The 17,458-nt window shown below is 40.9% G+C and overlaps 1 protein-coding gene across 1 annotated transcript in view; it reads right to left on the bottom strand.

Moving 5' to 3' along the window:
- Positions 1–17,458, bottom strand: part of smpd3 (sphingomyelin phosphodiesterase 3) — a 52,308-nt gene that overhangs the window by 7,994 nt on the left and 26,856 nt on the right. Inside the window, exons 5-7 of the mRNA XM_086073970.1 lie at positions 5,256–5,331; positions 2,460–2,621; positions 477–566 (exon numbers count right to left, since the gene is read on the bottom strand). Of these exons, the coding sequence (XP_085930096.1) occupies positions 477–566; positions 2,460–2,621; positions 5,256–5,331 (328 nt within the window). The remainder of the gene's footprint in view (positions 1–476; positions 567–2,459; positions 2,622–5,255; positions 5,332–17,458) is intronic.

Raw genomic sequence — 17,458 nt, 5'->3', positions numbered from 1 at the left:
CGGGCTGGCTGCCGTTTTGGCTATTGTGTTCTTTTAATCTATATCTTTTTTGGGTAAGCTTCATAAAATAGGATAATCTTCCTCTCAATCTTTCATTGATTCATTCTTCATTTCTTTATTCCCTATTTTATATTGACTTTCGAGGGGAAAATCTGCTATGTTGGTTCATTACACAAAATCCCATCTACATAAATAAGGCCTCAGTGAACAAACACACACTGTCCCTGAAATACCATTGGCCTAAATAACACTTCCTATCCAGACCAAACCCTCTGGTTGCTACGCCGCTAATGCCCCTGCATCATCACTGTACTAGATGGATTTCATTTTAAGAGGTGGGAGAAAGCCAGATTCCAGTATATCCTGCTTGGCTTTTATTGTTTATATCAAAGATGTATCCTGTCATTTGAAGTTTCCAATCTGTAAGAGTGTCTAGCGAGAGACAAGAGCTGTGCTATGTGTGTGTGTGTTGTTACCCAAAGCCCATGGTTTGTCCTCTCCTGGCCCCTGGCGACACGGGTCCTTGTATATAGAAAAAAGTGCATGTTGTTGTTCCAACTTGTCCTCTGTGGGAAGAGAGGTGGTGGTGATGGTGGGGGAGATAATCACATCACAATCTCACAAACAAATCGCATATTCAGATGGACCTGAAGTAGGATTCCAACATAACTATTTACATCCTCAAAAAGAGCTACAGAGCTGATGCTTTATGTGGTTTGTGAGGAAACACAGCCTGTGACAGGAGCTCATTCATTGAATCAGTTTTTACATCACAGTCTGGCTTGGCAAAAAAAAAGGACAAAATCAGACTGCAACGAATAGTATGGACAGCGGGGAAAAATATCGCCGCCTGCCTTGCCACTGGTATGCTGCAAAGAACTAACAAATAGTCAAGGAAAGTCTATCGAACACTGCACACCAAAACCAACAGATATTCTAACAACTTGCTTCCCCAAGACATTAAAAAAAAAAAAAAAAGAGTCTTATGATAATTGCGAGTTTGTCATCATGTTGCACACTTATGTTGTATGATGATTACGGCATTTGTCCTTGCAGTGTTGAAAAATTTGGGGGAAATGGGAATAAAATATTGGAAGATTACAAAAAAGGAAAAAAAAAAGAAAAAAATCAGCAAATCCATGGTAGCTGAACCGTGAGTATGAAAATGAATGAGCAGAACATGTGACGGGATGCTTGGTTAAGATATGAGTTAAAATAAGCGCTTCACTAAAAAGAGGCCATCGGTACCTGATTGGCTGATCCAGTTGCTGGGTGAAAGTTGCGTAGGGTGGTAAGGGTTGTGTCATGTGACAGGCAGCTGTTAATTAACTGCACTTGTGTGTACCAAGTCCAATGATTTTTTAAACTGAGGCCCCGTCCACACGAAAGCCAGTTTCAATGTATCTTCACAAGTTTCTTACCGTTCGTCCACACGATGGCGCGGTTTCGGAGCTTGAAACCGATCACTTTTGAAACCGATCACTTTTGAAACCGGACTCCAGAGTGAAAAGATTTCAAAACGCGCCCCGTACGCGTCCGTCTGGACACCATATGCAGGATACTCCTCCAGTCATGACGTAATGGTCGCAACTCGATGACGACGCATTGTCGCAGATTGATGACGTATGCGGCAATTCTCGCGTGACTGCGCACAAACCGTCAGTCTGTCAACATCAATGGCAGATAGCCGTGTCATAGTCGTTTTGCGCAGCCTCCTTAGCTTGCTTATGCTTTTGCAGCAAAATACTTTGCTTCTTAATATCCACGTTCAACAAGCAGTGTTGTACTTGAATCACCCGCCATTGTCACTTCTCCTGTGTTCGTCTTTTTCATGTTTTGATACATGCAAAGCCATGTTTGTTCTGTAGATTGCAATACAGTAAAAAAAAAAAAAGTGTTTGTCTTCTTCGCTGATTCTTCTTCTGCGCTTTCTGTTAACTCCCTGTGGCTGCGCTACAGCGCCACTCCAGACTTGGCATATACATTACAGCCGTTAACCGTCCTCAGCGTCTTCTTTTGGACACACGCAAGTCTTGAAATGCTTCTGTGTGTACGAGATTTGTTTGAGGAACGAAGCCGGCTTTGCTTCCGTCTGGACGGGGCCTGAGATCACAGCTTGAAGAAATTGCTCTCACGACTAAACCATTGGAGATACTAATTCCACAAAGGATGACGAAGGCATTCATGCTATTGACTGTCCAGACCGTTCTCCATATCTGAGTCCAGGTTGATTGATCCGGAGGAGACAATTTGTTGTCCCATCAGGGGCACGCTATATGTTGTAGGGAGTGCATGCAGGCACTCAAGGCTGCTAATACAGACATATTACAAGTTGAAGGAAGGAAATTCATAGAAGCTAGTCAAACACACGCTACCTGACTTTTCAAGCGCTAAAATGCTTGGATATTAAATTGAAAACGTCCTTCCACAGAATGGTTTAATTTAGCCTGAATGCATACCTGAAGAGCAATTGTCAAAATTGAGGTCACCCAGAATGACATCAAAGGCCACAAGGTCTTCAAGAACTTTCTCCCCCTCAGGATGATGTGCTGAAGCTTGGCGGAACTCTGCCCCCCACTGGAGCAACAAGTCCAGCTGTTCACATCGTACAGAGGCATCACCTGGCAGAAAATGCAGGGAAGAAAGGTCAACTTTGTGTTTTGTCATCTGTCGTAGTTTGAAAACAAAGGAAAAGAAAACACATTGATCTTGTACTGTTCCATTGATCTCACCAAAATTATTTTATTCAGTACACAACAAAAAATACCATGTAATTGTAATATGCAATTTGCATATCTCTGGTCTTTCTTGCAGTGTGAACCATGCATCAGAACTGGACAACTTTTAAAACGTGGGTTTTGCTGGGGCAATCTATGTCTAATTCCTCTTGCCAAGCAGATGAAATAAGGTGCATACGGATGAGAGAAACTCAACAAGGGAGGTAGGTGCGAAAAAGTCTAATAGTGGATGGTGTGACAAAGTGGTGTCAAGATATTTACGAAATTCACCCCCACCCACCCCCCCCCCCACCCCCTCTAAAGCACACCTATTGAAGGCCCTGTCTTTTGTATGCAGTTTGTATTTGTCATATAATAAATCCCAAAATACAAACACAATATAAAACTCTAATAACTGAGAAGAAGAAATATAATGCTGTTTTCCGCATTTCCGCAGCTGTATCTCTAGGTCTGCTGTGGCCTTGACACAAACACCAAAGGAGAGCAGAGCAAAAACCTTATTTTCTTTGTCCATGCCGCTTACTGGTATGTAGAATAGCAAGGTGCAACAAAGGTGCATTAAACCTGAATTCAACAAGCTGCGTAAAAGGGAATACAGTTTATCAGGCCAGCGTGTACTCTGCAGGGTTTTCCCCAGAAAACTTGCACTTACACACATTCACAATTTAGAGGCTTCAATGAACCCAAATTACAGGTTTTTCTTTTGGAGAAAGCTGGAGTATCAGCTGCGGAAAACGGAATCCCAACCTCACAATTGTGAGGTAGGCGTGCCACTGATTGTTAAATACAAATACTAAATCATTGAATGGGAAAGTGACATGACGTGTGGGCAGGCTTGGGGAGTAACGGAATACATGTAACGCCATTATGTAATCATATTGCAAACATTTTTAACTGTATTCCAGTACAGTTACAGGAAAAAACAGATTACAGGTACGTTTATTAAAAATGGGGATTACTTCGAGGGATTACAATTTCTACGATGAGAGAGAATGCAACAGAGGGAGAGAGAGAGACAGAGAGAGAGAGAGAAGGATAGAGCGAGAGAGAGCGCTATCTATCTATCTATCTATCTATCTATCTATCTATCTATCTATCTATCTATCTATCTATCTATCTATCTATCTATCTATCTATCTATCTATCTATCTATCTATCTATCTATCTATCTATCTATCTATCTGTCTGTCTGTCTGTCTGTCTGTCTATCTATCTATCTATCTATCTATCTATCTATCTATCTATCTATCTATCTATCTATCTATCTATCTATCTATCTATCTATCTGTCTGTCTGTCTATCTATCTATCTATCTATCTATCTATCTATCTATCTATCTATCTATCTATCTATCTATCTGTGAGGGGTGGTTGCTTTCAGTGACAGTTCGAAAACAGCATATGGCCATCTATCAATCAATCAATCAATCAATAGCCTTCATGCTTTTTAATTACACAAGGATTTTTGCTATTTGTAGAATGCCCGGGTCCCTATCACCCGCCAATAGCAGGGGCATATTGTATAGAATATATATTGTGGTGATATTTATTTTATTTTGTCTTCATGCGCGTACTCAAAATTGGAGTAATCCAAAAAGTAATCCAGTTACATTACATTACTTTAATATTATGGTACTTGGATTACGTTACTAACTACATTTTTTAGCAAGTAACTTGTAACTGTAATGGATTACATTTTAAAAGTAACCCTCCCAACCATGCGTGTGGGTGTAAAACCTGATTACGGGGTTTTCCCCAGGTACTCTGGTTTTCTCCTACAGTCCAAAACATGTTTGGTTGACCGAAGAGGCGAAGACGATTACCTCGGAGGCATATATGTGTGTGTGTGTGTGTGTGTGAAAGATTGTTTGTCTTTGTGAGTCACGTGATTTGCTGGTGACCAATCCAAACCTCACCTCCCTCTCTGGGATTGGCGCTTGTTTAAGTGTGACCATGAACAGAATTAACATTAGAAATAGGGTGGATAAAAAATCAATCTAACTTGAATTGAATCTTTTACTATACAAATACATTTGATACTCTTTTATACTCTTTACCCCTGCGATTCCTCTCCCTTATCCCCATTTCTTCTCCTCCCCCAAAGGGGTTATTCTATATTTAGTAACCGCCCTGGCAGTGCTATGTTTAGACCTGCGAAAAACGCAGAAGTAGCTCAACACAGGCAAGGGTGGGAGACATGTCTCGAGTAAAAAATGAGGGAGCCATTGACCAGAGCTTTAAATAGGGCTGTGGTGCCTTAAACAGCTTGAGCCAGTCGCCATAGGAACTGCAGGAGGAAGAACGCAGAAATTTCAGTGCACACATTTATGTGGCTTTTTGGATGTACAACCACATACAGAACTGAAAATGCGTAGTTCTGGTCTCCCACTCAGAAACAAATATACATATGTTTGATGTTGTCGAAACAAAGACATTAAAATGTAAAACTTAGCTATATAAAAGGAGTATGGAGTAAGAAATGCTTTTGACCGCTGTAAATCATACAATATAATTGTACCTTCTATGGCGTGGAGGTGGGTGCATGTGAGATATCCCACAACCCTTTGTTCTTGATGGGATGTTCCCACGTGAACCTGGAGACACAAATATGACATGATGTCAACAAAAATAACCATCACATTGTACGTTACAGGAAATGTTTGAAAGATAGAACAATACAATCAAATCAACAAGTAGCTCATGGCAGCACGTGCTTTATTGGTCAGTGGGGAGAAGGTACACCATGACCATAGTCATGGTAATCATGAATAAAAGGGAGGTTTTTGCAATATAGTATATTGTATCATTTATCTCGGACAGGGGTGTGAAATGTACGGCCATGTCAAATAAAAAATGAGTATTGTTAGACAAATTGACTTTTAAGTGTCCCAAAGACGTATTTATACGTTATATATATATATTTTTTTTTCTATGCTAGAGCATACAGAAAGCTTTGATGCAGCCTCTGAACTTCAGAGAACGGGTGAAGCAATTGTAGTAATTACAAAACGGCCAGCAGGTGAGAGCAGAGCAAAAGAGATCAACCAGGGCCATGTTGAATAAAGCAAATTTACCCACAGTTTTGTGAATGATGAAACTTAGCTATATTCTAATGCTAATTGCTGCAAAACAGAAACAGATAGAAATATACTTTTTTTTCTAATGAAAGAAGATACTCTAATATTTATTTTGGTAGGTAGTATGTTTTTACAGCAATAGAACACAACATTCTGTGGGCTTTTCAAAATCAGTAAAAATCCAGTAAAACAGCCAGGAGCGAAGGAGGTTGCGTCAGGGAAAATGGCTGGGAGTGAGTGAGTTAATCAACCAGCCATAAACAAAACATATACATTTGTAATTTCACAAGCAATCGTTAGATGAGCAATTAACTTAAACATGCAATTGCCCTGGATGTCATTATTTCACACACAACCTAAAGTTATGGTTTGTTTAAAAAATCAAATAAAAACATCGACCATCATAAACATGCTAAATACGACACACTGGTAACACAAATACATATGACAAGGATTAACGTCCTTATAACTTAATTAACTGTGCCACACAATGCATTCTGGGAACAATATATATGCAGAACATGGAAATATAACACACCTCATAGGGCAAAGTGTTGTCGCGTTTAATTTGCATTCGCGTTTCATTTGCATTCGTGTTATTTTTGGAACAATATATTTACAGTTGAGCCCCCTATTTAGTGCTATTTTTGCTGCCTTGAATTCGTAAGTTTTTTCTGTGGACATTTTCTTAAAAAATTATCAATATTCCAGATAATTAAACAAAGCCCAATCAGAAATTATTTTAAAAAGCGAGTCTCTTTGAGCTCTGAAATCATTTTATTTCCTTTCAATTCTGTCATCATAGGTTATTCAGAGAAGAGCGGAAGTAAAAACGAGACATGAGCAGCGACTTCACACATCAGCCAAATCAAGCTGATTTACAAAAGCCTCAATCAGCAAGCGCCCAAGGCGGCTCTAACTAATTACCTGAACATTGACATCAGATGAGGAGTGAGCCAAGATTTCATCTTTCATTACTCCCACTAGCTTGATCACTTTACTTTTTCCTTGATGACAGAAAGCAGAGAAGACTGCTTTTGGGTGTCATTCAAACCATAAAAAAATAAAATAAAATAAATATTTTCATTGTAATTTAGGTTGATTTACAGCATATCGTACAGAATCTTGCCTACAAAATGATAGTTTGAGAGAGTATTTGGCAGTCTTCGGTGTTTAACATCAGTGCATAATATATATTTTGAATGCATCTAAAAACAGGACGGCTTCTGCTTCTAACTACGGAACAGTTTTTTGTTTTTTGTTTTAGTTTAAAATGGCTTACTTTAACTAGAATGCCACATCAGATTATGGCCAAAAGCACAAAGCTGGGCAGTTATTGCACCTTTTGGTGCTGTAGATCCTTGTTATGGCGTAAGGATTACACACTTCTACTTTCTTTTGGTGGTTAGAAAATACTTTTTGTACATTGTTGCCATGTGGCCACCAGCGGTAATGCACCAAAAGTAGGCCTACTTGCCATCTGCCAAAACAAAGTCAACACGATTAGGGAATGGGGATTCTTTTTGCTAGTCTGAGCTTTAATTATAATATATACTTTATAAAAGTCGCACCCGAGTATAAGTCGCAGGACCTGCCAAGCTTTGAATTTTGGGTGTGTGTGACTTTCTAGTCCCCAAAATACAGTACATTATAGACCCTAAGCAACAAATTTATCTTAAAAAGTTATTTTCAACGAGTCCCTGGATTTTAATATGGATCAGAATATTGTGTAATATCGTCATATAATATTGTATATAACCAGCCCTTGCATCTTTTGTAGTTGTATGTTAACTCTAATGTTGGCACAAAATATTTTGCTTAACTGGTTGTGTGTGTTTATTTACTGTGTGATAATATAGTCATGTTTGTGTTCAACTGCGACACCAGTAAAAAAGTTGGTAAAGCCACATTTTCACCAAGTAATACACGTCAGGTTAGTACTCTCCAAACGGCTACTGCAGTGATAGGGTTGAGCCAGACACAATGCAGTCAATAAATTGATCCATCATCACTGTGTGACAATGGGAACAGAAGAACTAAAATGTGCTGTGACGAGCAACATTTTTGTATTTAGAATTTTGTGTACAAACAAAAAAAACTACCAAAACACACAGCAAAGTACAAACCTCCGCAAAGAGCTACATATTATTAAAAATTAACAAATACTGTATGTTGTGGAGAATTGTGTTTGTTTGTTTGGCCACACGATGGACACTGTATGCTGAAGCCACATACAAATCCAAAACGGATACTGTAGAGCTCAGTCCTATACACCAGTTAACCCCTGTTGTGAAAACACAATGTACAGCAAGTCAACCACATGCCTAATTCAGTTACACGAAGCCCATTTGTAAATTCCTGTATCCAAAATTTGTTACAAATTGTAATGGTTTAAAACAATTATTGACCCATATGCAAATTTTATGGAGATGTGCAGTACAAATAATAAACTGTGATCAAAACAACCTCTCACTTTTTCACTTCGAAAAAAAAAAAGGTACAGTGTGTAAAAGTTCACCACTAGATGTCGCTAAATAATAGAATGCAGCCCAAGTGCGTGCATTTCGAAGCATGCGCACTACGGTGACTCATAGAGACCACACTTCACAAGCCTACCACCAATTACTAATTGCCGTGCGCAAGTGAGCATCTCGGTGAGCGACGGCAACTTGACAGCTAGCGAAACCCTGGCGAGCAACACCGAAAGACAGAGCGGGCCAAAGTTAGCTGGAACAGCTAACAAGCTAGCCTGAGCCTGGATCGAGCGGCTAGCAGGAGAAGCTAGGAAAAGCTTGCAAGAGCAAAGCAGAGGGCGACAAGCTGTGTGAGCCCGAAATCATGTGACTCAGCAACGGCCACATGCAGGCACCAGCTGTGGAAGGTAAGTGGCGGTTGAACCATTGGGTGCAACATGAGCGACAAGCACCAAAAGGGCTACTTACGTGTGCGAAATTGCCCTTCAGGTAAGGAAGATTGCGATGAAAAAATGTACGTTGACGTCCATTCATCCATCCATCCTCTGTACCGCTTGTCCTCACAAGGGTCGCGGGGGTTGCTGGAGCCTATCCCAGCTGGCTTCGGGCAGTAGGCGGGGTACACCCTGAACTGGTTGCCAGCCAATCGCAGGGCACACAGAGACGAACAACCATACTCACAATCACACTCACAATCACACCTATGGACAATTTGGAGTGTCCAATTCACCTGCCATGCATGTTTTTGGAATGTGGGAGGAAACCGGAGTACCCGGAGAAAACCCACGCAAGCACGGGGAGAACATGCAAACTCCACCCAGGAAGGCCGAAAAGCCCGGACTTGATCTCACAACCTTTGCACTGGGAGGCGGTCGTGCTAACCAGTCAGCCACCGTGCCGCTGTATGTTGATGTGATAGAACATATTTATTTTGCATATTAGTGAAATCAAAAGTTTTTTTTTTTTAATGACTTATTACTTCACCAGTTCTTTTAAGCTTAGTAAGTGACCTTGACATGCATGTTCTTTGAGTCAGCAGGAAGCAATTCATGTTGATCATTTTGGCTGACCACAATGATAAAGGTCAAACAGTATGTGTTTTAGATGTTGGGTTGGGGCATGGAGGATGTCAGACAATTGTCATTCAAACCGACAAACAAGCACGCACGCTCCCCAACCCCCCTACACCCACACATATGGTAGGAATAATTATAAGAGGGGATAAATGTTGAGTCTGAAAAGCTTTAATTACTGAGCACTGGTTCCCTCTACAGGGAGACAGTTTTAATTAATATTCAATCTCTGCCTCTCTCTTCCTTTCTCCCTCTCTCTTTTGCTCCAATCTATTACCTCTCCACAAGATGCAATTCAGACAAATGCTGCTGACCTGATACTGCTCTCCAGGTAGATATGTCCACTGGGAAATTATGATAATGAGTATGTGCAGCCTCTGGGTTACATTTTCCGGAGAACTAAATCCATTCGTGACGTGCAGCTTTCATCAAGTTCATTAATAAAATAAAACTGCTCAAGTTGATGTACAGAATGACCTTAGAAAGTCAAACTGGACAATAAAAAGCTATTTTGGGTTTGGACCCAGGTCAGTCAAACTATGTGCGTAGTTTCATGCGGATGTATATTTGTTTTTGTTATTCTTTGAGGTTTGCGTTCATACATACTCTAGAGTAGATCCAGATGCCAGCTGGATGTTTGCCAGCTTGTTGGGGCACCTGGAGTGACCGCGAATATGAGAGGAAGGTGAGGCCAGCTTTTAAACTGCAGTGACGATCAGCAGGGCTAATAGGATGAGACGGTCAGCATGCAAGCTGGTGTTTGAGTGTGTCTTCATTATGAGTAGTAGATGGAAGAATCTGTCTGGACACACAAAACTAAATGTTTGCGCGCGCGCACGCACGCACGCACACGCATACTCATAAATGTTTGAACATGTAGAGCCAGCTCAGCAGGAACTGGCTTACTTCCTTCCAACTTACACTCGTGCCCCAACTTTCACTTCCCATTTTGTCACTATTACAAGATTAGACCTCTCCCTGCACCCCTGTCAACCCCTGCCAAACTCTCTCCACGTCTGCACAAAGGTCCTTCGGTTCTGTGCAGGTCAGCTGGCAGGGGCTCTCCCTAAAATTGATGAGGGTGTCCGCCCTGGCAAATACCTCCTGCATTGGCACATTGCACTCTAAAAAAAGAATTGTTGAACCAATTTATAGTAAAATTGCTTCAAGTGGTAAGACACCATTGAATTACGTTAATCCAAATGAATATATTAAGTTGAATTAATTATGAGTTCATTAAACTTAATATATTCACTTTGGATTAATTAAATTCTATCGTGTGTTACCACTTAAGCAATTTTATTAATTTGGTCAACAACTCTGTTTAATCTTAAAGGAATGCAAGATTTATGAAAAACTATTCATTTCAAGTCTTCCCTGAAAAAAATAGTCCATTTATGTTGCTGGCTCATAGTGAGTAGAAGTTAGGGACCGTCTGCAAGTTGCGTGTTACAGAGGCTCAAGTTATTAAGTTAAGTCACCATTGATTCACTCTGGAAATATAAGTTGTGGACAGTCTCTAACCTGGACAGGAAACACCCGGCTGACTTTCTCCCTGCTCGGACAGCTACATGTGTGCTCAGCGAGTTTTAGCCAACATTAGTCAAGGCCACTCCCCACCGTCCCACCCCCACACGGAAAGACATGAATCCGATCAGAATTGGCGCAGTAGTTGGTATAGAAGACGGCATTTTTCATGCACATTCAACATTAGCAAACTTCCAAAGAAAGGACAACCCAGCACTCTCAATGGGCCTCATCCACTAATAAGTGTGTAGAAATTAGTACTGTCAAATGATTATTTTTAACGAGTTAATTGCACAGTTTTCCGTAATTAATCGCAATTAGTGATTAATCACATTTTTCTACTTCAAAGCTTGTGACTGCTATTTGAGTAAAATCTCGAAATTAATGTAAACATCATCACATATAAAGTTTACAGTCTGTTCTAACAGCTTTCTTTGATCATTAAATGCATCTCCTGTAAAATACAACTGTTAAACTAAACGATCAAAATGGATTCAAACAAACAATTCTCGGAACTTCTCGCTTACATGTTTAGTTCTGCTCACGCGCACCAGTCTCCAGCAGCATTGGTTTGCGAGGCCCAGTGGAGGTAATTTGAGCAGGGAATTTTGCACTGAGATGATACACCAAAGGCCTACAAATAGTATGCTATTTGAATTTGGCTCTGCAAAGTGCACACATTACTTAAGAGTTCTCCAACAAGCATCAAGTAAATAAATCAGAAAGTAAAACAACCTCTAATCCATGTTCATTTTCCCATCAGTCATTCCTCCAAGTTTAGCTGCATACTGAGTTAACTGAGTATTTTTTTTTAAGGCTTTAAAGAATTTAAACTAATCTCCAGAGTTAACGCTTCAATTTTGACAGCCCTAGTAGAAATGTAAATTACATTTCACGCATCAAAGCCAATTTGCAGAGGTTTAAAGTTATGAGAGGTGGCACTAAAGCTTTAATGAATTTCTTAATCTTTATTTTATTTTCAAAAGGCTGATATAATCGAAAAATAACTTGCTAAATACAGAAAATGACTACATATATAATGACGTCAATCTGCAACAAAACACATTGTGCAGGATTGAATAATCTACTTGATCCTGAAGAGTCAGCCAGTACGACACAAATTTAAGACGGATTGCGCATCACCAACGTTATATTAACTCTTATGTGCCTGGTTAGTTGCTGTATATTTCTACATTTAAGATTGTGGTATTTGCACTTTAAATGGTATATGAAAACAAAAGTATTCCATGATTGAGTGACAACATTTGGAATATTTTTTTAGTCAAATATTTCATATAGGCTAATTAATGAATCACAAACTTCTGTGTCAAACATGCATGATTAAAGCACAATTTTGTGCGTTAGGATTGTAACTGAATGAGGCCCAGTACTCATGGACCTGTGGCACTTGTCACATTGTCAAAACATTTCAGCACTTGAGAATACTTCTCATTACTTTCCAGGACCCCCTGCAGTTCACATGCCAGCAGCATATTAAACCTCTGGAGAAGCAGAGAAGCACTGTCAGAGTCAATTAGGACAAGCGTAATAATTTGCAATTGCACCTGGACACGACAGCACGAGGACTACCTCACTAGCCACTCACAATACATCAAGGTGGATAAGTGTGTCTCTCAGGTCGAGTCAATCAGCACTGGAGTGCCCCACGGAACCGTTCTGGCACCTTTCCTCTTCTTCAATCTCATCACGTCAGATTTACGGCTCAATTGTGGTTCATGACACCTGTAGTTTATTGAAATGCCATCTACTTTTGGACACATCAGTGACGACAGCAATGAAGGGGAGTGCAGAGGACTAGTTTTGAGCTTCATGACATGGTGCAAAAGCAACCATTTCAAAGTCAACTTCAGCAAGGGAGTTGGTGAACAAGTGGCGCCGCTAATGCAGTCATCGTGCAGGCAAGAGGAAGTGGTGAAGCACTTTGGCGTATACATCATTAACAAACTCAACTGATTGCACAATGCAAAATGCCCTCTTTAGGAAGGGACAGAGCAGACTTCTTGAGCAGACTCGGATCAACACCCAGTATAGCCTTTTCATGTCTAACTTCATGAATGCTTTTTAATCTTTTTAATCATTTGAGCCACTAACAGGAATATAAATATTTGAAAAAAATCATCCATCCATCCACCCCCCTCCAATAAATAAATGATTAAATAAATAAATAAATACAATTCTTAATGAAATTCAATTTGAAAAATGATTAAAAACAAAAAATTTTAAAGCGCAGTGTTAATCGTTTGAAATATGATCACGTCATGTTCTTTCAAAGAAGCACACACAACTGATGGAAATGCCAAGTGAGCTGGCTGCTTTCAAGCTTGTTGGACATTTGGCGCCTCCATGGCAATGAGCAAGAATTCCTTCTCCATTTGGACAAACATTTTACACTTTCTGGTTGGCCTAGAATGGTACGATCTGAGTTTGTGGCTCTGCAAGGTGAAGGACAAAATCAGGGGGATGTTAGACAACTACCTTTTCCATGTGCACAACTTAATACTTTGTTCTAGACTCACATTCTTTTTTTTTAAATCTGTTGCTACCAAACACGCAATAATGTAAATTATCAATTGAACCAAAATGTTGTACAGTGTTTAGTTCTACATTTATGTTATATTTAAACTAGTATATATATATTTTTAAATCATTGGTAATGATAATCTTATTAATGATCTCATCCAGAAACCACACATCATGTATGCACATACATGCACACAAAAGAGATGAACACTCACCGCAGCTGGTATCATTATTTATGCTCAATGGTGTCATTATAGCTTAGCAATAAATACTTTTAGAGAAAGTGTGTGTTTTGTTTAAATACACAAAAACAATTTCAAATGAGGAAGGGTGTAATCTAGGAGCTGCATTGGAAATTCCATCTCTCAGCTTGATGCCGCATTCGTTTGTCATGCCTTAAATACACCACTTCCCGTGCTTATGCAACTCAACTTTAAAAGTTGCTCTTCAACTCTTTAAGACTACTACACTTCATGTCATGTCAAATTGACTCTTCCTGAATGCAAAAGCCACTGATGCACTCTTGCACTAAGTGCAGTGGTCAAGTAGAAACATCCTGTATTGCTTCTGACTGTAAAGGGAAACAAGACTAAACTTTTCTGAATAAAAGAATGGAGAGGTTTCAGGTTCTTTATCAGCATCCAAACCTAATTTAATATAATGTGTGAATGTAAAATGTACATATACAGTAGTTACTATAAAACAAAATACAACAGACCAGACAGCTCACTGATGATCAGATGCAGTTTTACCAAATGCAGAAGTTGGTTGCACTTAAGGCAGGGTGACCAGATGTCTCTATTGACCGGGACAGTCCAGGTTTTAAGCCTCGTGTCTTGGCAGATTTCGAATACGTCATTGTATTGTCCGAATGTTATGCAGATTCTATCCCGTCGTCCCGTTTTTGCCATGTGTATGTCAATCGCACAGTTATCTTTGTGATTCATACAATTAACCAATTAATAGGAAATTTAACTGTTACATTCTTTCCAATTTTCACATTTAGTTTGCCTTCTCATTCTCATCAGCATCTGCTCGCTGGCAGGCGTGTTTTCATCAAACCGGAACTAGAACTACTTCCTGCTTTCATGACTCATGGCAAATGTTGTCCTACTATCCAAATGCTGTGATCGTTGGTGTTGAACCCAACGCAAGTTGAGCTCTCTGGCGGCATATTATGTTACAAACTTACAATGTTACAACAAAATACAAAGCCAGCTTCCAATAGCTGCCGGGACCGAGCAAAACAGGTTGGATAATGGTGAGTGCATAGTATTGTTTAGCGCTGTTGAACTGTCAACCAAGCTAGCATTTAGCATTAGCTAAACAACAAAATTGCCCCCAGCGTCAACGAATAGGATTGGTCCAAACAAAGTCAGCAGAGAATAGGCTCCAATTCCATGTGACCCTGAACAGAATTATTGGCGAAAGGAAAAGCAGGGTTAGATAGATGGAGGAATGTTTATTTATGCATATCTTAGCTAGAACTGATTTATTGGTTTCAGCATGTTTAAGAGGTAACAACGAAGAATATCAAAGTAATTCCCGTGCGCCTTTGATTTTTCTCTTGGTGTCCCTTGGAGGAAAAATTTGGACACTCCTGTTCTAATAATGACATCAGTGGATAGTAAAATTAAGGCAATCAGAGCGATCAAATTCCTGAATTTAGCTATTAATTGTTTTTACGCCTATTAGCTTAGTCCTTCATTTAAGCGCTTGCTTTCGCCCTACAATTTTTTTTTTTCAAAAAGAGCTCAGTATTGTTCATTCGGTAATGTCATCATCATTGCTCTTTTTTTTTTTTTTTGTATGTGGGTGAGTGTGTGTATGTGTATGTGTATGTGTATGGGCGTGCGTGCGTGCGTGCGAGTGTGTGTGTATTCGTTAGCTCACCAAAAACCTATTAGAAAAAATCCCATACCGTTCACCTAAACCGAACACCGCCGTCAGGAGACCCGAGGGGACCAAAGAAAACAAAGGAAAGTGAAATCCAGCACCGGCCAGACACCACCCACCGTGCCACCAACCAGAATTCCTCACCAACTCCAGAAACATCTAAATTCCAACAAATCCAAAAAATCAGGGAGACCTCAAGAGACCAAAGGAGAGACTGAGGAAAGGAAGGAAGGACAAACGAAGCAGAGTGAGATCCACAGACACCAGCCTCCACCGATTCAATGACCTGAGGAGGAAGCAGATTGTGTCTGAGTTTCGATAAATGCTGGTGTGGTGGATCTGGCATGCATGAAAATCTCCACCAAAGAGGGGAGCCGTCGACCCCTCAGGGCCCCCCAGGCCGCGGCAGCGCCAAAGGACGACCCCCGGGTCCCGCCAGGGCCACCGGCCGGAGAGCAAACCCAGGAGCAGGAGCGCCCCCCACCCCAACACGGCCCGCGCCCCCAACCCAACGCAGCAGGACGGGGCACTGCAGGCCCGCCAGGCACCCCACTGGTCCACAGCCCCCGCTCCCCCCACGACCCCCCCCGCCATACAATTAACTGACACTCAGTCCAGGTGGTACTTCACCTCTCACCCAAATTAGCTGGGGTCCGCTCCTGCTCTCATGCAACCCTAATGAGGACAAATGTTATAGAAAATGGTTTGGAGGACATAATTAGGCTATCAAGAGTGTGGAAAAGCTTCTGAACCTGCACGCCAATCAGGTTCTGTCTCCTCAACTAACTGGTCCCCTCTGTCTTATACTCTACAGTTGCAAGTCCAGGGGTCCATTTCACAAAGCATGTTTAACAAACACCGGGACTAACCCTGAACAGCGAGTTGACATACACTGAGAGCGGAAACTCTGCGTTTGCGGTTCCAGGATCAACCCAGAGTAGTTTCACCTGACGTTGCCCTCTGCTTCCATGTTATTTTTTTTGTTTTTTTACCCCTCTCAACTGAAAATCTTAATGCGATCATATGGCAAATTTGAACATGTTTTTAGAAAAAAAGTGCAACACCGCAGCGGCTCCCCATAGAGGAAGGCGGTGTGGGAGAACGTTGCTGGTCGGCTCAATGCGTACATTTAAATGTAGTCCAATGCAATCACAATAATATTACAGGGGAATCCTGTTGAATTGTAGCTCAGTAATTCATTTCATTTAGGTGCTATCCTGGTTTTCCAGTTGTACTAAAGCCGAGCAGCAGGCCCTCTACAGTGTGGTGAAAACAGCAGGGAGAATCATCGTGACAAGCCTCCCGGAGATCAACACCATCTACACCACCCGCTGTCTGAGGCGGGTACATAACATCCTGCGCGAGCAGCACCACCCTGTACATCACCTCTTCCGTCTGCTACCCTCTGGAAAGAAATATTGGTCCATCCGTGCCAGGACCACCAGACTGGCCCATAGCCTCTACCCTAGCAGTGAGGCTGCTAAATGAACAACCCCCTCTCCCTCTCTGCTACCTATACATCTTCATATTCCACCACTGCAATAACTATGGTTTAGGTCTTGCATTGTTGCAGCTCCAACACAACTATCCACTCTGTTCTGTTTATTTCCCCATCCCCAAATTCCACGGACTAGCCTTTAGCACTATTTTTGTTGCACAAGAATACTATGAATGACTGTCAATCACACACTATGCCAGTATTTGGGGCTCATAACGTTATCTCGTTATTTGCAATGACAAATAAATATTGAATTAAATTGAATTGAATTGAATTAAATTGATGGATTAAGTTGTGTACGTAGATGATGGACTGTGATGTGAAACAGTATCGTTCAAAAATAACTCTCCAGAAATGCCAGCATATCTATGCCCGGTCCGATAACAATCTTGCGACAAATATTTAATTCCCTGCGCAATATTTCGGCACCTTCATCAATAGGGTCATTGTCAAAAGGACTTGTCATGTTCGCAACAAAAGTGGACTTTACGCTATAGTCTATTGGCGTATTTACACAAAATCCCGCCGCAGCGGACTTTATGAATGAGAAAACAAGATGTCGTGTGTGGCAGAAAGGAGGCGGGGACAGAGAAAACCTCAAGGTACATTGTGAAAAACCTGCCACCGACCAGGTT

Source organism: Leptonotus elevatus, chromosome 4 (assembly GCF_054856555.1).
Source record: "Leptonotus elevatus isolate MCC_2025b chromosome 4, RoL_Lele_1.0, whole genome shotgun sequence".
Lineage (NCBI taxonomy): Eukaryota > Metazoa > Chordata > Actinopteri > Syngnathiformes > Syngnathidae > Leptonotus > Leptonotus elevatus.
Note: the sequence above shows the minus strand (reverse complement) of the source record. Positions and strands in the feature narration are given on the sequence as shown.